General features: G+C 40.6%; 2 protein-coding genes across 6 annotated transcripts; one reads left to right on the top strand and one right to left on the bottom strand.

The window, feature by feature from the left end:
* Positions 1–762: 762 nt before the first annotated feature.
* CCDC121 (coiled-coil domain containing 121) lies at positions 763–4,352 on the bottom strand. Of its 2 annotated transcripts, none has more exons than XM_047851912.1 (2): positions 3,702–4,352; positions 763–3,009 (listed from the first exon to the last, which is right to left on the bottom strand). In XM_047851912.1, exons 1-2 carry the CDS (start codon positions 4,244–4,246, stop codon positions 2,040–2,042), a joined length of 1,515 nt encoding a protein of 504 aa, XP_047707868.1. In that variant the 5' UTR covers positions 4,247–4,352; the 3' UTR covers positions 763–2,039. The 2 variants fall into 2 exon arrangements, with proteins under 2 accessions (XP_047707868.1, XP_047707869.1); XM_047851913.1 differs by having other exon boundaries at positions 3,698–3,853.
* On the top strand, positions 4,332–26,604 carry GPN1 (GPN-loop GTPase 1). 4 transcript variants are annotated; one of them, XM_047851918.1, is made up of 14 exons: positions 4,332–4,472; positions 5,182–5,275; positions 7,348–7,387; positions 9,103–9,169; positions 10,048–10,085; positions 12,769–12,847; positions 13,059–13,153; positions 14,096–14,141; positions 14,781–14,927; positions 16,025–16,107; positions 17,616–17,655; positions 18,306–18,396; positions 22,682–22,789; positions 24,296–26,604. In XM_047851918.1, exons 1-14 carry the CDS (start codon positions 4,362–4,364, stop codon positions 24,379–24,381), a joined length of 1,125 nt encoding a protein of 374 aa, XP_047707874.1. In that variant the 5' UTR covers positions 4,332–4,361; the 3' UTR covers positions 24,382–26,604. The 4 variants fall into 4 exon arrangements, with proteins under 4 accessions (XP_047707874.1, XP_047707875.1, XP_047707877.1 ...); XM_047851919.1 differs by having other exon boundaries at positions 4,337–4,373; XM_047851920.1 differs by lacking the exon at positions 4,332–4,472 and adding an exon at positions 4,528–5,069.
* Positions 26,605–27,235: the final 631 nt, after the last annotated feature.

Here is a 27,235-nt window from a genome sequence, read left to right as displayed (position 1 = left end):
GACTTCACTGAATCATTTAGGTCTTAACCTAAATTTCCCCTTGGGGGTCTTTTCCATCTAAGTGCACTTTCTGTAATATCACCCTGTTTTAATTTTCTTCATAGCAGACAAAAAGTAGACTGACATGGTACCTGGCCAAGCTATGCTCACTTGCAGGTATGGATTTCAAAATACCTTTATCAGATGATTCACCCTCAAAAGTCTTCAAGCCCTTAAGAGAGGCCTCACTCTGAAAGGGACAGCCATAAAGCAATACACCAGATCCGTTATCTGGGATGATAGGAATTAAAAATAAACATAGGAGATGGAAGTTACCCACTTTCCAATTTGATCATCGGAACAGTAAAGGCAGGAGGGAAATTAACAGCAGAGTAAGATTCTAGATCACTCCTACTTTCCCAACCCCTTTTCAGCCTTAGTATATATTTTTCTGTGGTTTTTTGCATCCACAGAGAATAGGGCTTCAAATTTGTCTTGGTTACCATGTTTTTCAAGTTGAGTCTTTCTGTATTTTCAGCTCAAGAACTGAAGTATTCAAGTTAAGGAACCTGCATACTATCTAAAATATTACTCTTCTGCGTTGAAATTGTGGTTTTGTTATGTGCACATTTGTAAGAATAATAAGAGGAGTGATGGAGTAGAAAATACATTACATTGGAAAAATAAAAAAATCAACAGATATATTAATATACATTTTATTTTTAATAACAATACACATTTAACAAAACTGTTAAAGCTAGAGGTAAAAGGCATTGAGGGAGAAAAAAAATTTTAAGCCAATTTTAAGTTCATTTTACATAGGAATAAAACAAAATTCATGAAAATTATTTTGTAGTTTCTTATCACTGACAATTTCTAGAAAACATAAGGTTGGATTATATTTTTCCATAGAGGAGTGATGTTAAAACATGGGGTTATATCCCTGTACTAGGATTTAGCATTCAAATAGTCTAATCATCAATATGTCAGAAGTGTAAAAAATGTTTATTTTATATTTTTTAGTGCAAAAAAATTTCAAAAACTAAAGGTCTATACTAATTAAAAATCTTGTTTCCAGTTCTAAATAGACATAAATACAAGGCACATATTAATTACAAAAGGCATTTCATGTACTATCAAGTGCACACACAATAAGAAAATGTAATAAGTGACCTAAAACTGAAGTACCTATTATAGTTAACTTAATTAAGTGATCTTGTTATCTTAGAATTTAGAATGTTAGGGAAATAGATATCATAAGACTCTTTAAAAAAGTCTTCCAAATATTTTAACACTTTTCTTGATATCTTTTCCTAAAACAAGCAGAGGCATTCAGCCACCTCATTAATGCCAGAAATGTTTCTTCACAGAAAAGACTGTCAAAAGTAGTTGACCGAATATACATCCCCTTTCTGCTCTTCCCTTCTCAATTTACCCAGTTGAGGGGCAGAGCATCAGACAAAAGGTCGTTCTGCCCAGTGCTTTTTTTTCTTCCTAGCTCTTCTCCGACTTGCAGTTTACTTTTTCACTCTTGACAAAACTGGGGGAAGTGCTTGGCCACTGCTTGTGAACTTGAAAAAGCTTAAAAAACACTTTGCCTTTGTGTGGAGCTGGTCAAGAGGCATGAGGATAATTGGTTGTTTAAAGAGCAGAAGGCACTATATAAAGTCAATCTGAAATGCTATTCTTAAAAGGTGTTTTTTATATAAAGAAATCTAATTTAGTTAGATGAAGTCACACACAACCCTTTTCCTTTCATTTCCTCAAGGTGGTTTCCTTGAGCTAGTTTGAAGTACAGGTGTTTAGGGAGTGGTATCAGGTTATCTGGAGATTTGAGGAACATCCTGTTCATCAACAAGATTAATTAAAGGAAAATCTAATTAAGGGATGCCAGTCACACAAATACCTAGCAGTACTATTGGAAGAAAAATCTTTCTTTCACACCTAATCTTTCACACTAACACATCATGATGGATATTTTACCATAGCAGTCAGATCCCAAAGCCTTCCTAACCAGGTCTATATAGCATGTGAGAATTCTTACTCCAGTCCTTATATAATCAGTGTTGTTTTGGGAATTGCTTTGGATTAATACTTGATTTGGTGATTAGGAGAGGTGTTATTGTGGTCTTTGGAGCACCCTGTCCTGGGCACGGGTTATGCCTTCCCTGTAGTCGGTTCCTCCCCCGGACTAAGCAGTCCATATACCACTGTTCCTGCTGGAGCTGCCGCTTTTGATTTTTGAGCCAACTCCTAATAGCCTCCAACTCCTGGCAATGCTGAGTTTGCTGCTGTAATTCCTTCTTTAACTGCTCGTTCTCTCTCCTCATGTCATGGTAGAACTCAAAAGTATACTGCTTTGCTCCTGCCTCCAAGGCCTGGGCCTTCCTTTCAAGCTCTTCTCTTTTTCTTTTTCCCAACTGCCTCGGGTCTGGCTCACTCAGTTGTTTTTCCAGTAATGCTTTTTCCTGGACCATCTGGAGCTGGACTTCCAATTTCTTTGCGTCGATCTCAGCTTGGGCTTCCTTTTTCTTCTCCTGTAACATCTGTATTTCTCTCTCCTGTTTCTCCTTTACTAGGGAAACATCCCTCAGTGCCTGCAACTGCTGCTTTAAATTGGATTGGAGGTTTTCCTTCTGCAAGAGCTCCCTTTTAAACACTGAGGTTTGTTTTGCATATCTGGAGGCTGATTCTTGTCTCCTTTGTTCAATCTCTTCACTTTTTTGTAAATAATGTTCCCATAGCTCTTCAGGCTTCCTTCTGTACTCCTCAATTTCCTTGTCTAGGTATTCCAGAAAGAATTGGTTTTCAGTCTGGACAAGTAACTTTTCATTGTATAGCTGCTCGGTTTCCTGCATTACTGATTCTTGCTGCATTCGAGTTTGTTTTATTTGGCTGTTCACCTTCCTCAGCTCCGTCATGGTCTTTTCTTTAAAGGTCGTCTCTGACTTTGTTAGCATCTGTGGCTTGAAAATTATATTTATTAAACTAACAGACGGTGCAGTGGAACTCCCAGAGTCCTTGGCAAACCTGGAGGAAGAACAAGTGAGGCATTCTCGTATCAATTCTTTTTGTTTTTAATTTTAATTTATTTTTGAGAGAGAGACAGTGCGAGCGGGGAAGGAACAGAGAGAGAGGGAGACACAGAATCTTGGGCAGGCTCCAGGCTCTGAGCTAGCAGCACAGAGCCGGACGCGGGGCTTGAACTCATGAACCATGAGATCATGCCCTGAGCCGAAGTCGGACCCTTAACCGACTGAGCCACCCAGGCGCCCCTCTCCTATCAATTCTTAATGAAAATTTAGTAAATACAAAATGCACAATTGTACTTTAATTCATACAAGAAAATATTTTTGCTTACCTATTATGTTCCTGACACTATGCACGGCACGAGGGATACAGTTTATGGTAAAGGTAAATGAGTGTCGTTTACAATTTAAGTACACAGTCACTACAACCCTGTCAGGTATCACCTCCATTTTAAAGAGGAGAAAACCGGTTCAGAGACTTTAAATGACGTGGCGACGATTTACACCGCCAGCAAGTGGCAGAGCGTGGGTGTGAAACCCAACCTTGGGAGTTCCTGAACACTATAGCGGCTACGAGGGGGGCCACAGGCACAGTTGGGGTGGTCGGGAGTAACAATAAATTTCCCGGCTTTTCTACCACCTTTCCTTTTTCATGGACACTTCCGTCGAGGGCAGCGCCCCTTCAGTACCTACTTGCTCTGGGAATCCAAGAGTTCATCTCCAAGGTCCCCGTGTGATTCACAGAGGTTGACTGCCGAGGCGGCAGCGCTAGTAGTGCTAGGGTCCTGCGCCACGCGGAAATGGCGTCCCCTTGCGGAAGGTTTTTGCAATTTCTCTATTTTGTGCTCCTTGGGTCTCGGCGCTGTCCAGCAACTCTGGGGGTCGTACCTCACCCCAGCCCCGGCCGGTCCAACCTGGATCGGCTGAACCTTGCCGGTTGCCGAATAAGCCCTAGCTGCCGGTTCCCTTTCGGCTCCCTTCCTCGCTCCTTGGGGGTCCAAAGAGAAACGCACTGTCTTCATTTTCGAACTCTGGGGGCCCCGCTCCGGGGACCTCATTTCGGCTCGCTTTGGGGACAGGAACTCTGCTCTTCCCAGGCCCTTCCCTACAACGGTGAGTGCCTCTCTTTCTGGCCACCTCCTGCCGTCCTCCGAGCCCATCATTTCCCCCCTCCTGTCCCAACTTGGCGCGCAGCCTGGCCGGGAGGGAAGAAGTCGCTTGCGCCCGCCCCAACCCATCGCCTTCCCCTTTCGCACTGGTTGGGTTCTAGCCTCTATCTCTGCCCCTCGCGTCACAGAAGCCTCTCTAAGCGCGCAGCGTCACTACGGCAGAGTGGGCGGAGCCAGGGGAAAGATGGCGGAGCCCGTAGGTGAAGCTGAGTCGCAGGCTTCTGGGGGTCTTCGGCCCCCAGTGTGTCTGTTGGTGTTGGGAATGGCGGGATCTGGGAAAACCACCTTTGTACAGGTGACGTACAGGGCGCGGGCGTAATAGGTGCGCGCGAGAGGTTGACAGTGGCAGGCGAAAGGCCAGGGAGAACGGGAGGAAGGTCTCAGGGAGTTGGAGGGGACCCGCGTGCGGCTTTCGAGAACTTGCCAGCAACTCCGGTTCCTTCTTAGGCTAGCCTTTTCGACTCTAGTCTGGTTTAATTAGGGCTAGGGCTCTCATCTGCACACCCTCAGTTCGTGCTTGGTACAACTTACCGCGTTCTGGAATTGTCTTACCGACAAAGTTGTCAGCTCCTCGAAGACAGTCTTAGGAGTAACTGGCAATTAATTAATACAGTGCCAACACACGAACTTTTGGTGTAGATTGTTAAAGAATTATTTCTTGCACAGCTGTCGTGTTTCAACCACCGCGGACGCAGCGAAATTGAGTTTACTAGGTTCCCGCTTTTTGGAGCTAATGTTTTAGTGGGAGTGCTAGAAAAAAAACACACAAATCAAGTAGATAAGTGATCGAGAGTAGGGGGAGGCTGTTAGGTGGGTGATAAAAGGTAGCGTTTCATCTGAGTTGAATGTTGGAGGTGGATATTGGGGGCGAATATTTCAAGTACTGAGAAGGGTAAGTGCAGAAGTCTTCAGGTATGATCATCCACAAAGGAATGGAAGTTCTCTCTCGGCCCCTATCATTCCCTCTTTGTCTCACTACATCCCTCTTCCCATCACCTCTGCAGAGGCTTACAGGACATCTGCATAGCCAGGGGTCTCCACCTTATGTGATTAATCTGGACCCAGCTGTACATGAAGTACCCTTTCCTGCCAATATTGGTGAGTAAACTGTACCAGAACTGGGTGAAGTGTACCAGAACTGGGTGAAGTACCTCAGAAAATGGAAGACTTCCAGCTTGCCAGACTTCAATGCTTTCGTTTTTCATTTTTCAAAACTGCCAATTTTCATTTTCTGTGAATTTGCTAGAATCTCTAAACAAGTCTTCTCCCTTATGCACATTCTTTTATTTGTTCCCTAACTAAATTTGCTTCCTTCACACTGTTATCTCTCCCCTCTTTCTGATCCTAGGGTGTCAGGCTATTGTTACTTGGGATAGCGAAATGACAGAAAGTCAGTCCTCTCACTTCCAGGTCACTTCAGCAGGCTCTGGTACATAAACCTGTTTTATTTAGTTTCTTTTATCAAAAGTTGAGAGTTTAAGGGTTCTTGTGTGGTAGTTCATGTACTGATCTATAGGAACCTTGCTTCCACTCCCAACGTTACATGGGAAAATGTGTGTGTGTGTGTACATATATATATGTGTATATATATACGCATTGCTTTGGAGAGGGGTTTCCAGTTATCATCAGGCTTTCAGAGGAATCTGTGGCTATGAAAAAAATTAAGAGTGGATATGATTCAGTGTCATAATTCTTGATGGGACCTGCGGGTCTCCTGATTTCTAGGCTGTCACTGTGCTAATTTTCTCCCTCCGTGTCTCTTAATCTTGTTAAGCTGCTCGTACCCTAGTTAAACTAATAAAGGAAAACCTTGTATTAAGCAGAGATCATTTTGGGAAGGGTTTGGGAAAAAATTGACATCTTCTCACTTAAAGGATGGACTTCGGTTGATAGATGAATGGTTCAACAAGATACAGTATATGTGTGTATATATATGTATGCACCGTGGAAAATGACTCAACCATAAAATAGAATGAAATCTTACCATTCGTGACAACATGGATGGATCTAGAGGGTGTTATGTTAAGGGAGATAAATCAAGACAGAAAGACAAATACATTATGATTTCACTTATATGTAGAATCTAAAAAACAAAACAAAGGAACAAACAAAACAAAGCAGCAACAGACTCCGATACAGGAAACAAACTGTTGGTTACCAGAGACAGGAGGATTTAGGAGGTGGGTGAAGTAGGTGAAGGGGATTAAGAGGTACAAATGTCCAGTTACACAATAAATTACAGGGATATAACGTACAGCCTAATGTAATAACTTTGGTGACAGATGGTAACTGCACTTACTGTGGAGATCATTTTGAAATATGTAAAAATATCTAATCATTATGATATAAACCTGAAACTAAGATACTCTATGTCAATTATACTTAAATTTAGAAAAAGATGGAATTCTAATAGTTGGTGGGATCTACAGGCTGATAGTTAGATTTAGTTAGATATTACTGGATGCATTAATTTTCCCTTTGAAAAATCATGTCTGTATTACCCTGTTACTAGTAGGGAGTAAGAAAACTTTTTCTTGATTTGGCTTTCTTTCTTTCTTGCTTTCTTGCTTTCTTTCTACTTTTAATTCCAGTATGGTTCAAATATAACGTTACATTAGTTTCAGGTGTACAATATAGTAACTCAACAATTTGATATTTTTTTTTTACCTCTCTTTCTATGCATATGGTTACTGATAAGGTATTTAAGTTGTACAGAACTTTTCTCCTTATTTCAGACCATGTCTACCTTAACTTCCAAGCTCCTAGTCTTTCTCATGGGTGCCTTGCCAGTTATCCTTTGTAAGGAAGGAAAGCAGTGTGGAGCCGGAGGTTAGTAGAAGAGAACGCAGGCAAGAGAAGCCTGAAAAGCTGCTTTTAGCTTCTTGCTGGTAGAGAAGGTACTTGCAGGGTGCCTTCTCCCTTTTTGTTCTCTTCTCGATCTTGCTTTTTTCCCTATCACAGTTCATTGACCTTAGCTTGAAAATTTAGAAAACAGATTTGAAAACTAACTGAAATACCAAGAGAGAAACTTATTTCTTCTCCGCAGAGGAAGCAGAGGTGACCTGAGAGGCCTATTGGCTGACGCTATGATAGGTGGAGGGTCTCAAACTTATTGTTTCTTATGTGTTAAATTCCAGTGAATTCTTTCCCCCCTTCCTCCCCCCCCCCAGATATTCGTGACACCGTCAAGTATAAAGAAGTCATGAAACAGTATCCTTTTCTGCATCTGCCTCCTGTGCTGACTCATAACTGGATAGTTATTGTCCATATTTTGTGGCTTTGAGAGAGTGTTTTTGTATCTTTGTAAAACAGTACTAGCAAAAGCATTTAATTGCTTTAAAGTAATTTTTTAAAGGATTTTTTTTTAAGTTTATTTATTTATTTTGAGAGAGAGTGCCCATACGCACGTGCAAGCAGGGGAAGGGTGAGAGAGAGGGAGAAACCGAGAATTCCTAGCAAGCTCGGAGCTCAATGTAGGGCTTGAACCCATGAATTGTGAGATAATGACCTGAGTTGAAATCAAGAGTCAGACACTTAACTGAGCCACCCAGACTCCCGTTTCAAAGTAATTGAACTAAGAGGATGGAAAGATGAATGTGAGGAAAGGTATTGTAGGTGATTAGAAATACTATTTCAGCTTGTGATTTCAGTTTTCTTACCATTTTCCTAGAATTATAGGCTGTGGTAAGGAGGGAGCACAGAGTGAGAGAGGCTAGCTGGTGCTGTGCCTGGGTTCCACAAAGTAGTATTGCCTTGGAGGCCACTACCTCCTCTGACTGGGAAACTCAGAAATGAGTAGGTTTAGTAGTAGGATCAACTCATAGTACATTGCTGTGTGAAATGTGTACTTTGAGTGTAGGCAGGTCTAAGTGGGTTAACTAATTATAATCAGGTTGCTTGATCAGTAAAGATCAGAGCAAGCAGTGTGATATAGATGGTCTTAATGGCTAATGCCATTAGGCTGTCACTGCCTGATTCATCTATTACATTTTGGTCACTTTATTTATGTATTTATGTATTTATTTATTTAAAATGTTTATTTATTTTTGAGAGAAAGAGAGCGTGCAGGGAAGGGGCCGAGAGAGAAGAAGACAGAGGGTGTGAAGCAGGCTCTGTGCTGACTGCAGAGAGCCCGATGTGGAGCTTGAACCCATGAACCATGAGATCATGACCCAAGCCGAAGTTGGATGCTTAACTGACTGAGCCACCCAGGCACCTTTATTTATTTATTTATTTATTTTTATTTAAAAATAAAAAAATTTTTTTTTCAACGTTTATTTATTTTGGGGACAGAGAGAGACAGAGCATGAACGGGGGAGGGGCAGAGAGAGAGGGAGACACAGAATCGGAAATAGGCTCCAGGCTCTGAGCCATCAGCCCAGAGCCTGACGCGGGGCTCGAACTCCCGGACCGCGAGATCGTGACCTGGCTGAAGTCGGACGCTTAACCGACTGCGCCACCCAGGCGCCCCTATTTATTTATTTTTAAAGTTTGTTTATTTTTGAGGGAGAGAGAATACAAGCAGGGGAGGGGCAGAGAGGGAGACAGAGGATTTGAAGCAGGTTCTGCACTGACAGCAGAGAGCCCGATGCAGGGCTTGGACTCAAGAACTGTGAGATTATGACCTGAGCCGAAGTTGGCCGCTTAACTGACCGAGCCATCCAGGTGCCCCACATTTTGGTCACTTTAATTACTTCATTTTGCCTAGCCATCCCTAAAATGACAAATGGATGAGGAAGATGTTGATAATGAATATTTCCTTGTGATGTTAGGGTTGTGTGGTATGTACTAGTCAAGGATTAGCTGCCAGTGTCCATTCATGGAACAATTAGTTATAATGCTGTTTGTGTGAATGATACCCTAAGTATGAACTTCATCATCTAAATTGATCTGTAAGTAATTTAAATCCTCAACTTAGTGTCCAGGTATGGACTTGGGCCCAATGGTGGTATAGTGACTTCACTCAATCTCTTTGCTACCAGATTTGATCAGGTATGTCTGTTTCTACTTTTATGACATGGCTGTGTAAAAACCTGTGACTTCTAAATGCTGTAGCTTGCTCACACTGGGAAAGAAGAGCAATAAGCCTGCGTATGCATACAGAAAATAAGTAAGTGTTTTGGTAGACAGAGAAGTGGGTAATGACAATGATCAGTGATGTGAGATGCTTCATAGCCAGTAAAACAAAAATCCAAGAGACGTAGGTTCTTTTCTTGATCATGTCTTGGACGTTACCTTGAGGATGGAGTGGAGGGTTGGGGAGTGAGATGGGCTAGTGGGCGTGGAATGGAAAGATAATGGGGCTTTTTACATGTGACATAATTGTCATTGGTTAGCTTTTTCTCTATTTCTATAAAAGTGTTTTGTAGTTACTAATTAACAAAAAAATTTTTTTAACGTTTATTTGTTATTGAGCGACAGAGCATGAGCATGGGAGGGGCAGAGAGAGGAGGAGACACAGAATCCGACGCAGGCTCCAGGCTCTGAGCTGTCAGCACAGAGCCTGACGCAGGGCTTGAACTCACGAACCACAAGATCATGACATGAACCAAAGTCGGACGCTTAACTGACTGAGCTACCCAGGTGCCTCATGTAGTTACTAATTTTTTACCCTGATGTCACTCCATGAGACAGGCTATTAATATTTTACCAAAGCACCAAGAGATATGACCTGACAGTGACAGATCATCTTCAGCTTCTCAGGACCTTTCTTGCTGCTGATGTGGCTGTGTTTCTTCAGTTCATTGAGTTCATTAGTTGGTGTCCTAATCGAGAACACAGAGATTGAATAGTTGATAGTGCCTAAAAGGCAGGCCTCCCTGCAGAGGGATTTGTGATTATCTGTTATAATTGGCATCTTTCTCTTTTAGGTCATGAAATTTATTGAGAAGGCCCAGAACATGTCTAAGTAAGTGATTTCAGTTTAACACCTATTTATTACTCTGTAATTGACACATCTCTAGAATTTCAGGGTACCATCAGGCTCTGAAAGAGTGTAGGTTGGGATAAAACCATTAGAAGTGAAGAAAAAAAGTGGGCTAAAAATCATTAAGATGCTATATAGTGTAGAGCTAAATTTAATAGTATCCTGCCACCGATCACTGTCATATAAGCCCACCACTTCCTAGGAGGCATTGAGACTTTGTCCAAATTCAGTCATCTGCCTGCCTTCTCTTGGGAGACCACACTTGCTGGCATGAAAGTCTCTGAAACACCTTTTTAACCCTTGTTTTAAATTTTTTGTTTTTTCAACGTTTTTTATTTATTTTTGGGACAGAGAGAGACAGAGCATGAACGGGGGAGGGGCAGAGAGAGAGGGAGACACAGAATCGGAAACTGGCTCCAGGCTCTAAGCCATCAGCCCAGAGCCTGACGCGGGGCTCAAACTCACGGACCGCGAGATCGTGACCTGGCTGAAGTCGGACGCTTAACCGACTGCGCCACCCAGGTGCCCCTAACCCTTGTTTTAAATGAATATAATTTACGTGATTCAGAGAGAATAATTATTTCTTTAAATTTAAATAGTATCAAAATGTAAAATAAAATAACACTGTTATTATCTCCATTTAACTGTCATTAGATCATGCTAGGTTCACTTTTTAAAAAAAAGATGATTCATTATTTTTGTTAAAAAAAGACTATCTGCTCATTGTAGAGAATTCAAACCACATGTAATATTTAAAAGATGAAACTATCAGGGCGCCTGGGTGGCTCAGTTGGTTGGGCGTCCGACTTCAGCTCAGGTCAGGATCTCGCGGTCCATGAGTTCAAGCCCCGCGTCAGGCTCTGTGCTGACAGCTCAGAGCCTGGAGCCTGCTCTGGATTCTGTGTCTCCCTCTCTCTCTGCCTCTCCCCTGCTCATGTTCTGTCTCTCTCTGTCTCAAAAATGAATAAACGTTAAAAAAAAATTTAAAAGATGAAACTATCACCCTGATTCCCACTAGAAGTAACTATCATTATTATTAATTATTACATATTATTTTTTAGTATTTATAGTGTATGATACATATAAAACATTATTACATAATATTATATATGTTGTCATTGCTATCATTGACTATCATTCCACATGTTTCCATGCGTATATACATAGAAGGATGGATGGATAAGGTGTTTTTACAGAAATGGGATCGTACTAGAGGTAAAAAATAATGGCTTTATTGAGATACAAATACACAAAGTGCACTCTAATTTTAAAGTATACAATGTGGTGGTTTTCAGTGTATTCGTAATGTTATGCATTGATCACCACTATCTAATTCCAGACCTTTTTCTTCATCCTCAAAAGAAATTCCATACTCATTAGCAGTTCCTGTTGTTCCCCCTTCCCACCCCCAGCTCCTGGTGGCTGCACCATTTTACGTTCTCACCAGCACTGTGTGAGGGTTCCTTGTCCACGTCCTTGCCAATTCTTGTTGCTGTCCTTGTTTTTGTTATAGCCATGTCAGTGGGCGTGAAGTGGCATGTGATTGTGGTATCACATTTGGTTTGTATTTCCTCAATGATTAGTGATGTTGAACATCATTTTATATACATTTTAGCCATTGGTGTATATTTGGAGAAATGTCTATTGAAAATTCTTTGCTCATTTTTAAAAATAGCTTTATTTAGATATGTAATTCATATACCATGTAAAGTGTTCTTTCAGTGGCTTTTACAGAATTATGCAACCATAACTACAGTCAATTTTAGAATATTTCTATCACCTCAAGAAGAAACACTGTATTCTTTAGCTGTCACTTCCCTATCCCTCTATTTCTCCTTCCCCTCCACCTTTACCCCACGGCTACCCCAAGAAACCAGATGGTTTCCCAGGATATTTTCCTTCCAGTTTTGCTTATCTCTCATTTTTTTAAAAAGTTAATTTATTTAGTTTGAGAGAGAGCATACGCATGAGAGAGAGAGCGGTGCAGTAGCAGAGGAAGAGGGAGAATCCCAAGCAGGCTCCGAGCTGTCGGTGTGGAGCCTGACACGGGGCTCAAAATCATGAGCCTGTGAAATCATGACCTGAGCCGAAATCAGGAGTCAGATGCTTATCCAACTGAGCCACCCAGGTGCCCCTGCTTCTCTCTTCTTTTAATGCAGTGTGTTTCTAAAACTAACACAGTTTCCTTTGTGATCATTTGCCGCCAATTTGAGGACCGCTGCTCCTGCTGCCTGGTAGCGTGAATACTGGACATTGAGCAAAGCCTGGGGGAATGTAGTATGCATTTTAAGGGCAATGGGAGGAAGTTACACTTGATAGTGTGAAGAGGTTATTCCAATCTTGGATGATCAGATGTTCAGTGTTTTGTGTGATGGAATCTCTTTCAGCATTGCACAAGTGTAATACTTCTTTAATGGTTTTTTTTTTTTTAACTTATTTATTTACTTCAAATGTTTATTTATTAAGAGAGAGAGAGAGCGAGCAGGGGTAGGTGTAGAGAGAGTGGGAGAGACTCCCAAGCAGACCCTGCACTGTGAGAGCAGGCCCTGACACAGGGCTTGATCTCATCAATGGTGAGATTATGACCTGAGCCAAAATCCAGAGTTGGATGCCTAACTGACTGAGCCACCCAGGTGCCCCCCTTTAATGGTCTTTCTTGGCACAGATATGTCTTGATTGACACACCTGGACAGATTGAGGTGTTCACGTGGTCAGCTTCTGGGACAATCATCACTGAGGCCCTGGTGAGTATTCTAGGACTTGTTACTTAGAGTAACTAGAGAACTAGACTGGTTAAGCATCTCTTTATTGCCTGGGACCTTAATGTGGGAGGGAGTTATGGAAGCTCTGTACACCCTGCTTCAAATGACTTTCCCTTGCTAAGGAAGGTTGGGGGGAGTTTGGGGATAGGTTATGAGCCCTTTGACTAAGGCTGTGGTTATTTTGTGGCTTTAGGCATCTTCATTTCCAACAGTTGTCATTTATGTCATGGACACATCAAGAAGTACCAACCCAGTAACCTTCATGTCCAATATGCTCTATGCCTGCAGGTAATTGATTATTGGTGGGCATGGTATTACAGCAAGGTATGAAGCCTTCTCTCTCTCTTTTTTTTTTTTTTTTTTTTTTTTGTATTTGAGTCCTGAGTGCTTACCAACCTGGATTTGTGCTCATCCAAATTTGCCCCTCAGTTTAGTGGTTATGAGTTGGGGAGGGGTTAGAAGGGAAAAGAGGCACATGGGTTGGCATTCTCTATGGGCAACTTATCTTCCTCCCTTGCTTGTTACAGAAATAGGTGGAGTTTCTGGTAGTTGCTCCCAATTGAATGAAAGAAGTCTAAATAGAATAGAGTTCCCTGGTGTAAGTGCTCCTTTTCTGTGTTATGACAGGTAGAGTTAAATTATAATATGAGGGGTCATGAACAAAGAGATTCATCTATAATTCCAAAAAGTACAAGTTTGCTCCAGGAATGGTGTCATTAGAGGCAGAAGGACATGCCTCACTCGGGTATGTGAATGCATTAGACATAGGAGCAAGGCCAACCATTATTAAATCTGAGAGAGTTTGATTTTGGGGGTATACAGAAGCCACTGCCAGTATTCATGCCTCCTAATGTGACTAGGGATGTCCCTTCTAGTTAGACACAAGAAATCCTAATCGAAATAGAGATCGGATGACAGTACTTTTTGTTTGCATATTTATTGTTTAAAAGACAATTATTTGGTAAAAACAAACATCCAGGCAAAAAACATACACAAAAACCAAAATCAGTATTAAAGCATTATTACTCCAAGAAAGCGTGTGTGGTGTTTGCTTGATGGTGGTGATGGTTTTTCCTCTTGGGAGAGGAGAATGTGAGTGCTCTGCAAGAGTGGATACCTGTATGTAGAGTCTGAACCCATCCCCCTTCTCTTTACTCCATTCCAACAGAGTGACACAAGGCAAGCAAGAACTTAAGTGCTTTTACTAATGTCTTGATGTTTGATTTTCAGCATCTTGTACAAAACCAAGCTGCCTTTCATTTTGGTTATGAATAAAGTAAGTGGATCCTTCCTTTTGTGATTCAGTATTTCTTTTTCATCAGAACCTTGTGTTAATGGAAGGTTTGGGTAGGTGAGAAGGATTTTCACATGCTGGAGAACAGATTCAGACTTAGCGGAAACAAAGTCATGAGCACTTCTAGGAAGAAGATTCAGTCAGATTATATGAATATATGAATATGTATCACTGACTCTCATCAAAGTAGTTTTAAGCCAGATAGAGTAGCCCCTCAAGCATAGTGTGTGTTATCCCTCAGAATTGTGACTGTGCACGTGGGGGTGGAAGTAGCAATTAAAACAGATACTAAACTTCCCTGTTTTAGGGTTGATGACTAGTATTCAAAAGACCGTATCACTTCAGAGCTTAGAATGTGCTGGCATCCACTGTGGCCATGGTCACTTGGCTGTGGATAGTGGAGGGTCTGCGTCCATCAAGAGAACACCTATCTTCATTTAATTATTTACAACAGTCTTGGCTCTTTGTGATTTGTTGTAGTGGAGAAGGAAATGGGGGAAACAGAAAGGAACTATATGAATAATTGTTCTTTGTTATTATCACTTAATTAAAATTTTTTTAGCATTGTTTGATGTCTGAACTCATCTCTGGTTGCTGATAGTTGACTTCTTTCTGGTACAGACTGACATCATCGATCACAGCTTTGCAGTGGAATGGATGCAAGATTTTGAGGCTTTCCAAGATGCCCTGAATCAAGAGACTACATACGTCAGTAACCTCACTCGTTCAATGAGCCTGGTGTTAGATGAGTTCTACAGCTCACTTAGGGTAAACTTTCTCTTCTGCTTATACTGACAGTCCCTTCAGACAACCTCTTAACCCATAGGGCTGGCTTTGAACATATCTTAGAAAAGTTCATTATCTTCATAAAAAAGCATTGAAAGCATTACTTATTGAAAACTGGTGGTTTGAAAGATAAATAAGCCTGGCTGGTTCAATTGGTAGAGCATATGATCTTAATTTTGGGATCATGAGTTTCAGCCCCATGTTGATTATAGAGATTACTTTTAAAAAAAGAGGAAAAAAGATAAGTAAGGTAAAGACCCTGCCTTCAGAGTTTATGGTCTAGTTTGAAGAGAAGGCTACACACATAATTGAAACATGATATATTGTGGTAAGGACGTTACAAAAGATTAGAGGTTGGGCCTGATGCTGGTGAGGGACACATCACTCTTGAAATGAGGGATTTTGGAGGATATAGCATTAGAGGTGTGCTTTGAAGGAAGGTTAAGATTTATATAAGCAAAAGAGGGTAGGTGTGGCAAGCAGTATGGTAATTGTCCAAGCAAAGACATAATTAACATCAGATAATTAACATGAGATACTAATTTTTGTAGAGAACAGACAGTGGTTGAAATTGACAGGGAATAGTGGAGAAGACTTCCTGCTGTTCCTGCTAATTCTCTTTCTTTTCCAGTCCTCTCTTTTTCATAGACTTATTTCCATGGTTTTTGAGCATGCATGCTGTTTTGCTTTGTTTTAGCTTTACTCTTTGTAAGAGATATCTTGAAGTATCTAACCTTTTGTGAAGATTTTATGACGTTCGAACAAAGTAATGTATACCATTTAAAAATGTACACTTGTGGGGTGCCTGGGTGGCTCCGTTGGTTGAGTGCTGACTTCAGCTCAGATCATGATCTCGCAGTCTGTGAGTTCGAGCTCTGCGTCAGGCTCTGTGCTGACAGGTCAGAGCCTGGAGCCTGCTTCGGATCCTGTGTCTCCCTCTCTCTCTCTGCCCCTCCCACACTTGTGATGTCTGTCTGTCTGTCTGTCTGTCTCTGTCTCTCAAAAATAAAATAAACATAAAAAATGTTTTTTTAAATATACACTTATTTCCTCAGTGGCATTAATGATGCTTTTGGCAGGTGGTGGGTGTGTCTGCTGTTCTGGGTACAGGCTTAGATGAACTCTTCATGCAAGTCACCAGTGCTGCAGAAGAGTATGAAAGGTGAGGATAAAGGAAAATCCTGTAGATGACATTCTTAGCAACACACAATCTGATACAACAGCAGTTTTACCGGGCAAAGCATTTTGGTTTTCATAGTGTAAGTATTCTATTTACCACGTGTTACGTGTACTGGATTTGTATGTGTACACTTAGGGATAACAAGTCCCATTAACTTTTTTAAAAATAGGAGTATAAGACCTTCGCTATATTGAAAGATGAAGAGCAAGAGTCATCAGACCTTTTTGTAAAAAGCCAGATAGTAAATATTTTAGGCTTTGTGGGCCATACAATCTTTGTTGCAACTGCTCAGCTGTCACTGTAGGGCAAAGGTGTCCACAGACAGTTTGTTAACAAATGGGTATGGTTGTGTTCCAATAAAGCTTTATTTACAAAAATACGCAGGGGGCTTGATTTGGCCTATTTGCCACATTGGCTGACCCTGGATTAAGAACGTAGACTTTGGAGGGGCACCTGGCTGGCTCAGAGCATGTGACTCTTGATCTCAGGGTCATGAGTTCAAGCCCCCCTCTGGGCGTAGAGCTTACTTAAAAAAAGAATTACGAACATAGACTTTGGAGTCATACAGGCATGGGTTGGATTTCTGTTTCCCCCACTTAATAAATGAGTAGCCTTAGCAAGTTTTCATCATTTGTAGATCAGGGATAATAGCACTTACTGTTAAGGTTGTTTTGAGGATTATTTGTGAAAATACATCTGAAGCACCTAGCACACTTGCTGACACGTAGCAAGCATACTTCATGATAAATGGTTGTTACTACTATTGTGGTAAATACTGGAATTCTGTCTACCTAAAGGAAAGTGTCATCAGAGCACCTTTCCTTGGGCTCCTGGCATGATCATTGGCTGCTTACTAGTATGTTCCTCTTGGCTTCATACTTAGCAAGATTCTAACAACCACATGGTGGTTCTTATATACATTATTTTGATTTTGATTCATCAGACAAGGGGTCTTTTTGTGTGTTATCAAAGCCTCAGGATGAAGTCTTTTCTGTATCCTGTTGTTGCCCAGATTAGCCACATAATTATATATTGGGCTACCTGAGCCCAATAGGCCTTCCTTCTTTTATTCATTTCAAATGTTTACCCAAATGAGGCATGAGCTTGGGGCACAAGGCTGGCTCAGTCTGTAGGCATCTGACTCTTGATCTCGGGCTTGTGAGTTTAAGCCCCATGTCAGATGTAGCGATTACTGAAAAAAAAAAAACAAAAACAAAAAAACCTTAAAAAAAAAAGATGAGCTCCTGAGTCATGGATGCCAGAGTTCATCTTTCCAGCCCTGCAGTCAGTCTTTTGTATCTTTGCTGGTTACAGGGTGGAGACAAGCACCTTGACTTTAATTCCAAAGGGTTAGAATCTAAGTGACTGAGACTTGTTACATCTAATGTTCAGTGAGGTCAGATCTTCTGTTATTGTCAGAGACCTAGGAAGATAGAGGGCAGATAGGACAGATTAATAAGCAAAAGAATTAAAGTGTTTTCTCTTTCCAGGGAATATCGTCCTGAATATGAACGTCTGAAGAAATCACTGGTAAGAGAGGAGGGTTAGTGTATATTTTGGGCCACTAAAAAAAATAACTTCAAACCATGTACTAATAATTCTGCCATAAATGCTTTTGTTTTGGTCATCAGGGTATGTTTTAGGTATTTGTTATTTTAAATTAGTAAATGTGTATGTGTGCTGTCTGGATGCAGAAGTGCCCCTTAATTATTTTCCTTCTCTTTATTTGAATTTTTAAAAATCTGATTTTTCTGTTACATTTGCTAAGCACTTCTTATGCCCTACTTCACTTCTCCAAGGCTCATTTAAAGGCTGGTTATAGAATTTTAAGACAAAAGAGGTGGTTCACAGTGTTGATTCCAAATAATTGCTTGGCCTGCCCCCTTTGGCTGCACAGGGCCCCTTATCACTGCTGTGTCTTCTTGAGGGTTCTTTTGATGTGTTTTTGTGTCCTATTTCTGAAACCTCTAAATCAGTCTGCAGAGCCCTTCAGTCTGAATTTGTGCTAATCTGGGCCCATGGTATTTAGTGTTTCTGTCCCCATATCAGCCATCTCTTACCTGCCTCAATGTCTAAATAGCCGTTAGTATTTGTATACTTAATTGTCTCCTGTTAGAAGTCTGGCATCTAACTCGGGGGCTCCTTTTTTAATATGAGGATATTTTTCTCTGTATGTACAGGCCAGTGCACAGAGCCAGCAACAGAAAGAACAACTGGAACGCCTTCGGCAAGATATGGGCTCCGTAGCCTTGGACACAGGGACTGCCACTGGTAATGGGGGGTCTCTTGGTGTTAGGAACTAAAAGCAGAATATGCTTATTTCCACTGAGCAGGAAGATACTCACATTTAAGAGAGATAAAGAGAAAAGGATGAACATAATGTGGTGTTTTAGATAGATCAATTGATCTGTCACATTTACTTTGTGTGTATATATATATAAAATGGTTTGGAAAGATAAACTCCTGAAAGTTGTATATATAACTATACGACTTTGAATTCTTCCTCTTAAGGTAGTTTTTGCTTTGCTTTGGCAAGATACTTGATATCTTCTCTATTTTCTTAAATACTTTTCACCCTCTACCCCCCTCTTTTTTTTTTCCTTTTCTGTTTATTTTGGCCTGATTTCAGATTAACAGAAAAATTGTGTGGTTAGCATAGGAATTGCTATATGCCATTCAACCAGATTCCAAAAATGTTTATGTTCTACCACATTTACTTTATTCTTTCTTTCTCAATAGGTATGCAGTTATATTTCATATAAGCATATAAGTGTATTTGTAAACAAAATGTTTATACATTATATATATATTCCCTTTTTTTGGACTCATTTAAGAATAAGTTACGGATTTACTCTTGAATATTGTTCTTGAATACTTTAACATATATTTCCTAGCAATAGTATTATTTTATAGAACTCCATTATAGTTAACTAAAAATTAGGAAATTAACACTGATACTGTTGTCTAACGTGTAGTCCTCATTTAGAGGTAGCTGTTTGCCCTGTGTAGCAGGAGAAAATCCTGGATCTGCATTGCATTTAGTTATCCAGTCTCTTGTTCTCCTTTAATTTGGAATAGTTCTGTAGCCATTTTTTGTATTTTGTGGCAGTGACAATTCTGAAATGTATGGGACAGATGTTTTATAGAATGATGCTCAGTTTGGGTTTGTCTGATGTTCCCTCAGTATTCAATTCAGGTGGCAGAACTTTACACAAGTGAAGTTGAGTTTTTTCCACGCAGAACATCTGGAGGCACACAGTGTAGATTTGTCCCATTACTAGTGATGTTAATTTTGATTACTTGCTTAAATTGGTGTCTGCCAGATTTTTTTCATTATAAAGTTATTTTTCCCTTTATGATAAGTATTTTGTTGGGTGATGCTTTGAGACCATATGAATAGCCTTTTAATTTTCACATGTTTACTCACTAGTTTTAATACCCATTAATGTAATAGGGGTAATATCCATTTTTCTGTGATGCAAGTTGGAAGTATTTTCTTCCTAGTTGTCAGGTTTTTTTTAAATGTTTATTTCTGAGACAGAGAGAGACAGAGCATGAGCGGGGAAGGGGCAGAGAGAGGAGATACAAAATCCGAAGCAGACTCCAGGCTCTAAGCTGTCAGCATAGAGCCCGACACGGGGCTCGAACTCACAAACCGCAAGATCATGACCTGAGCCGAAGTGGGTCGCTCAACAGACTGAGCCACCCAGGCGCCCAGTTATCAGTTGTTTTTTGACTTTGTTCATGGTGTTATTTTGCCAGGCGAAAGTTTTTATTTTGTTTTGATATAGTCAAATTTACTTGCTTTCTCTTTTACTGCATCTGGATTTTGTGTCGTAATTGTGAATCCCTTACCCATACTGTGTTAAAGAGGAATTTACTTATGTTTTATTGTAGTTCTTGTATGGTTTCACTGTCTATGTTTACAAAAATTTTTTTAATGTTTATTTTTGAGAGAGAGAGAGAGCGAGTGAGCAGGGAAAGGGCAGAGAGAGATGGAGACACAGAATCCAGAGCAGGCTCCAGGCTCTGAGCTGTCAACACAGAGCCCAACGCAGGGCTTGAACTCCCGAGTTGTGAGATCACGACCTGAGCCGAAGTCGGACGCTTAATCGACTTACCCACTCAGGTGCCCCTCAGTGTCTACATTTAGATCCCTGATCCATTTAATTTATTCCTGGATATAGTGTGAAGTATAGCTCTGTATTACCTTTTTCATAAACAATTGTACCACAGTTTCTTTTTAAAAAAAAAAATTCTTTTTTAACATTTATTTATTTATTTATTTATTAAATTTTTTTTTTTTCAACATTTATTTATTTTTGGGACAGAGAGAGACAGAGCATGAATGGGGGAGGGGCAGAGAGAGAGGGAGACACAGAATCAGAAACAGGCTCCAGGCTCCGAGCCATCAGCCCAGAGCCTGACGCGGGGCTCGAACTCACGGACCGTGAGATCGTGACCTGGCTGAAGTCGGACGCTTAACCGACTGCGCCACCCAGGCGCCCCAACATTTATTTATTTTTGAGACAGAGAGAGAGCATGAACAGGGGAGGGTCAGAGAAAAAGGGAGACACAGAATCTGAAACAGGCTCCAGGCTCTGAGCTGTCAGCACAGAGCCCGACGCGGGGCACGAACCCACGGACCGCTAGATCATGACCTGAGCCAAAGTCGGACGCTTTACCAACTGAGCCACCCAGGCGCCCCCACACTGTTTCTTAAAAAGACTACCTTTGCCTCAGCAATCTGAGATGCCACCTGTATCGTATACTAAAGTTCCATGTGTACTTGGGTATGTTTCTGGACTTCTGTTTTATTCTTCTGGATTGTCTGTGTCTTTACCACACTGTTATAATTACGTAGAGCCTGTATAAAATGTTTTAATGTCTGACGGGGCTAGTCCCTTTTCATATTTTTCTTTTGTAGTGTTTCCCTGGCTCTTCCTGTCTGTTTGTTTTTCTGTATGAACTTTAGCGTCAACTTATTTCGCTTGCTAAAACAGCTCTTTGGTGTTTTTATTGACATTGCATTATGTTCTTTAATATAGGGCAAACTGACAACTGTCACGTTGAGTCTTCCTGTCCAAGAGCAAGGAGTGTGTTTATATTTGTCAAATGTAACTTGATTTTTCAGGAGTGTTTTCCTCATGTGGTTTTTGCATAGTTCTTGTTAAAATTTTCTAAGAATTTTATCTTCTTTGTTAGTGTTGAAAATGGGATTTTCTGAACCATATCTTCTAACTGGTTATGTTTGTGTATATGAAGTCTTCTAATTTCCATATGTTAGTCTTTTTATGCTGCTACTTTATTGAATTTTTTATTTTTTGAATTAATGTTGTCATTGATTCTTAGAGGTTTCTAGGTTGGTGCTCATATTTAGAATATATGCACCCCCACCCAACCACACTTTTGAGTGGTATGGACTGGACTGGCCTTTAAAAGATTGAAGTTCTGTTGATGAAAGCTATTGCTGTATCTTTAGTAGAGAACAAAGCCACTTGGAGGAGGAAATGCTGGGTTTACCAGGAAACTGCCTAGGTTTACCATTTAAGTGAACTTGCCTGGCCATCCTTGTTGCACACCTTAGCAACGTAAATTTGTGTGCTGTGCTCCTTTGGAATCACTCATGAATATGTGAATCAACAAATGTGAATTAAATCTGCTGCCATATTCTGATAACCTGTTAAAGGTTGGGGACTTTCAAGAAGTTATTTGGAAAATCCCAAGTATAGTTGGACACAGAATGAAGCATTGACTGTTAGCATGCCACGTTGTCATCCTTTTTCAGGGCCACAGGCCTGTTGAAATTTGTGTCCCTTGATGTTGCTGCTGATGGCCACCTTTATTCCCCAGCTGATTTCTCTGAGACCAAGCTCCTGAAGAGAGTGGTCATGTCCTCCCATAGCTCTATGATACTTAGCATGGTTTTAGGTTCTCATAGAGCCCAACTCTCTCAGGCTGAATCCCCTCACAGGAATTACTTGATTAGACGTTTCCCTGATGATTGGCACTTAGTCCTTATTCAGTTTCCCTGAGTAGGGCATTTGGCTCTAAAAATAGATTCGATTTTCCGTTTTCCTCCCTCCCTCTTTTTCTTGAATCATATCCTGGCTCCTTTACTGTGTCATTTCACCCTCTGATCTCTTCAGACCCTCTGAACTTAAATTTCCACCAGGAAACTTCCTTAGTGCTGTACACTTTTACCCTGACTCGCCAGCACATGGCATCTGCTTAAATGTCTTTAGTCTTTGTAGGAAAAACTATAGCCTCTTCTAAGCTGGAAGCTAGTAAAAAGGGAATGATGTTACTACCAGGAATTTTCTTAAGCTTAAAAACAGCACCTTTTAGATTCATGAAACATTGTGTGAACTAAACCACTGTAGAAATGTTAAGTGGTATTAACAATACATTTAGAAGAGGTAAGATTCTGCATTTATATTTATTGTGACTACTTTCATCCTGCCAGTTTATAATCCTACTTACTCATGGATTGAAAATCACCTTTTTGAGGAGGCATAGGTTCATTACATGGTACTCATAGGTGTTTTCTCTGTAGACAGCTTATCTCCTGCACTCGACCCTTCTGACTTGATCCTGACTCGGGGAACTTTGGATGAAGAGGATGAGGAAGCAGACAGTGATACTGATGATATTGACCACAGAGGTGAGAGGTGGCCCATGAAAAGAGAACAGCTGCTTATCCTCACATCGTTTGTTCAGGAGCTTTTTGTTATTGAGAGACACCTTATGTATGCAGCCAGTGACAGGGGAGAGAAGAGAGGCACTGGATACAGCAGCAGGCAAGAGTTCAGTATATTGAGAGTTCCTGGCCTTTCTACTGAGTAGTTAATATTGAACTCATTACAGGCTTTTTTATTTATTAATCTCAGGTCTTCTCATCTTTAGGTCGTAACTCTGAGGAATCCAGGATTTTTGTTTGGTTGCAATTATTGTTTTAAGAATACATGAGAGGAAGGGGCACCTGGGTGGCTCAGTCAGTTAAGGGTCTGACTCTTCATGATTTTGGCTTAGGTCACGATCTCACAGTTTGCGAGATCGAGCCCTACTTCAGGCTCTATCTTGACAGCATGGGGCCTGCTTGAGATTCTCTCTCTCCCTTTCTGCCCCTCCCCCACTCATGTGCATATGTGTGTACTCTCCCCTTTCTCTTAAAATAAACTTAAAAAAATAAAAGACTACCGGGGGGGGGGGGCGGGGGAGGGGGAAACAAAGAGTACATAAGGAGATGCCTCGGCAGACTGAAACCAGTTAGAAGGGACTGTACCAGAGGATAGAATGGCCCTGGAAACCCAAAAGGGCTCTCCACCTGGCATAGATTTAGGGACCGTGAACAGAATCGATTTCTTGAAACAACTCTTTGAGGTCAAATCAGTGACCAAGCGCAAACCTCTCTTTACCATCCAGTGTACCTCACTGACTCAGATTTATTGAGGTGTAATTTACAAACCATAAAGTCCAACCTTTTTACGTGTCTGGTTTGATGAGTTCTAACAAATATATGTGCACTTGTAACAGGCATCATAATCAAGATACAGAACACTTCCATCACCCCCAAAAGTTCCTTATGCTTGTTTGTTCCTTATTCCTTATTCAGTCCTCTTTCTGAACACTTAGTTTTTGGCAATCAGTAATCTGATTTCTGTTCCTATAATTTTGCTTTTTCCAGAGTGTTGTATAATTGGAATCATAGTATTTAATAGCTTGCTGCATTTGACTTTTTTCAGTCAGTGTAATGCTTTTGGGATCCATCCATGTATCAGAAATACGTTCTTTTATTGCTGAATAATGTTCTATTATGTGGCCATACCACAATTTGTTCATTCATTAGCTAATTGACTTTTGGGTTATTTCCAGATTTTAGTTATTAATAAAGCTGCTATATATATTTCTCTTGGTTAAAAATACCTAGGAATGGGACCTCATTCTAATTACTTTATGAATGAGGTATTCTCATTTACAGATGAGAGAAACTGTGCATTTGGGCAACATGATAAATAGAGCATGCTCCTGGGAGGTATTTCCTTACTGGGATTAGTGAACACTTAGTTTATTAGAAACAGAGTACTATTTCTGATGGACTGGTGACAGCAGCTCTAACCACCTATATAATGGGAAAGCTAAAAAGAATTGACCTTTTTTTTCCTTGCAGTTACGGAGGAAAGCCGTGAAGAGCCAGCATTCCAGAATTTTATGCAAGAATCAATGGCACAATACTGGAAGAGAAACAACAAATAGTTTCTAGAAGTTCAAACGTTTGGAACTCTGTGAAGGAACTATTCTTACCTCTGATTGGGGGCTACCATAAAGGACAATTTTGTTCAGAGTAGCAGAGTTTCTCTAATAGGGAAATTTGACTCAGATGAAGCCAGGGTTAGGAGACTCTTGGACCTGGCAGGTAGATGCCAATTCCCCTTGGCCTTTTCCTTGGATTTATGCAAGGAAGGATATGGACTGTCCTTGGATGCTGATACCCCTTCAAGCCTAAAGCTTCCAGTTTTATTGTTTGAACTTACGTACTTTTGCTGCTGATGGATGAAACAGAACTTAAAATTGACTTCAAATCTCTATTAGGCTGGATCTATACTTTACTCTCCCTGCATCTTGCCCTTGATCCTACACCATGAGTTCCCCTCCTTTTAGCAGAAAGGGAGAGAGAAAACATGAGCTTGCCCAGAGTGGCAGTGGAAGTCTCCTTGGCAACCAATCAATGTTGGGTATGAAATGTGTCTCACGTGGGGTAGCTAACATTTTAGGATACCAGTTTGTTGAAGAAATTGAGCAAAACATAAGATTAATGAGTAAGAATCTTGCTTTTGATGGTGACTTGGATAAAGAGTTTTTAATTTTAATTTTGTTGTAACCCTATCATAATTTCAAATAAGAAAATTATATAATTGCACATAGGTTCACTTTTATTCAACACAGAGGTTTAAAGCCACCTGTCCAAACCTGTCTCAGTAAAGAGGGATGTTTACTAAAGCCTCCTGTGTATACATACCTAGTAACCAGGTACAGAGCCAGGCTGTTTGTATTGTACTTTATTTTTAAAATTTATATATTTTTTAAAGTAGGTTTCATGCACAGCACGGAGCCCAGTGCGAGGCTTGAACTCCCAACCCAGAGATTAAGACCTGAACTGAGATCAAGAGTAGGACTCTTAACCAGCTGAGCCACCCAGGTGCCCCTGTATTGTACTTTAAACTTAAAGTATCCTTGGTGATTTCATCAAAGGCCATGGATTTGGGTCAGGTGCACATTCCATACATAGTAGCCATGGTAAGGTTTGCCCTGCTTGCACATTCTTCCTATTAATAGTGCATTTCCTTTAAGGAATTTTATCCCTGCCTAATCTGCATTCTGATTCAGTGGTTCTCAAGTGTGGCCAGTGGACCAGAAGCATCAGCATTACCTGGGAAATTGTTAGAAATACAACACTCAAGACCTCAATCAGAAACTGTTCTGGGGGTGGGACCCAGAAATCTGTTTTAATAAGTCCTCCAGTGGATTCCCATGCATTTAAGTTTGAGAACCACTACTCTAACTCAAATAGCCTGTGACAGTTCTAGGCCAGGAAAATCTCAGGTATCCACAAAATGACCTGCTTTATTAAGAGTACCCTAACCTTGACCATCTGGTGCTTATTCTCCAATTTAAACGTTCTAAAAGTAAAAATATTTTATTTTGCCATTAAGTATCAATTTCAGTATTCTATACCTATAGATTATAGACCTATATAGGTCTATAATTTGAACATAGCAGAACTGCCATCTTCCAGTAATTTTCAAAATGACCAACACAAAGGGAAAGAGGAATGGTACCTGCCATATGTTCTCTAGGCCTTTTAGAAAGCATGGAGTTGTTCTTTGGCCACATAACATGCAAATCTATAAGAAAGGTGATATTGTGGACCTCAAGGGAATAGGCACTATTCAAAAAGGAACGCCCCACAAATTTTAGCATGGCAAAACTGGAAAAGTCTACAGTGTTGTCCAGTATGCTGCTGCCATTGGTTCTTGTGAAAGGGGATTGTACATATTAATTCTTCAGAGAGCTTCCTGAAACGTGCGAAGGAAAATGATCAGGAAAAGAAGGAAGCCAAAGAAAAAGGTATTTGGATTCAGCTGAAGTGCCAGCCTGCCCCACCCAGAGAAGTACACTTTGAACCAATGGAAAGAAGCATGAGCTGCTGGAGCCCATTCCCTATGAATTCGTGGCATGATAAATGTAAAAAATAAAACGTTAAAAAATTTTTTTGAATCTGTTCAAGAGGAAAACATTTACAAAGCAAACAATATATTTGGTTTTTCTGCTTAGTGCCTTTGAATACCTCTTTAAAAAATAACTTGTCTGAAAGCTCCATAAGGACAGGGACACAGTCTTACTCATCTCTGTATCTCTTGCACAGGAACCACTACATAACAGTTGCTCAATAAATGCTTGCTAATTGAATGGATTAAATACTAGATGGCTACTTTCATAAATAGGGGAAAGTGAAGGTAACTGAGTCTGGAATAGGAGTTTAGATAAGCATGCTAAGGGTTGTACAGTTAGCAAATTTGTAAGTTACCTGATAGTTTATAACCTCATTTTACTGCTGTTGCATTCATTTTTATTCTCAGCACCTGGGACATTTAAGGCATTCAATAATGTACTAATTAAAGCCATGCTTTGATTTTGGTCCCTATTAAAAGAATGTGGTAAATTTCAAAAGACTGTACCCAAAAAACAAATTTCAGCAGGATTTAACATACCAGCACCCATTACCAAGGCAAAAACCACACATTTGCCAATTACTCCTAATTATTCCAGTGCTAATCATTCACTTAATAAATACTGAGACTTTAAAAAAATTTTTTTTTTCAACGTTTATTTATTTTTGGGACAGAGAGAGACAGAGCATGAACGGGGGAGGGGCAGAGAGAGAGGGAGACACAGAATCAGAAACAGGCTCCAGGCTCTGAGCCATCAGCCCAGAGCCTGATGCGGGGCTCGAACTCACGGACCGTGAGATCGTGACCTGGCTGAAGTCAGACGCTTAACCGACTGCGCCACCCAGGTGCCCCTGAGACTTTTAGATGCCAGGCAGGGC

Source organism: Prionailurus viverrinus, chromosome A3 (genome assembly GCF_022837055.1).
Source record: "Prionailurus viverrinus isolate Anna chromosome A3, UM_Priviv_1.0, whole genome shotgun sequence".
NCBI classification, from domain to species: domain Eukaryota; kingdom Metazoa; phylum Chordata; class Mammalia; order Carnivora; family Felidae; genus Prionailurus; species Prionailurus viverrinus.
The sequence above is the reverse complement of the archived record's forward strand: the minus strand, read 5'-3'. Positions and strand labels throughout refer to the sequence as shown.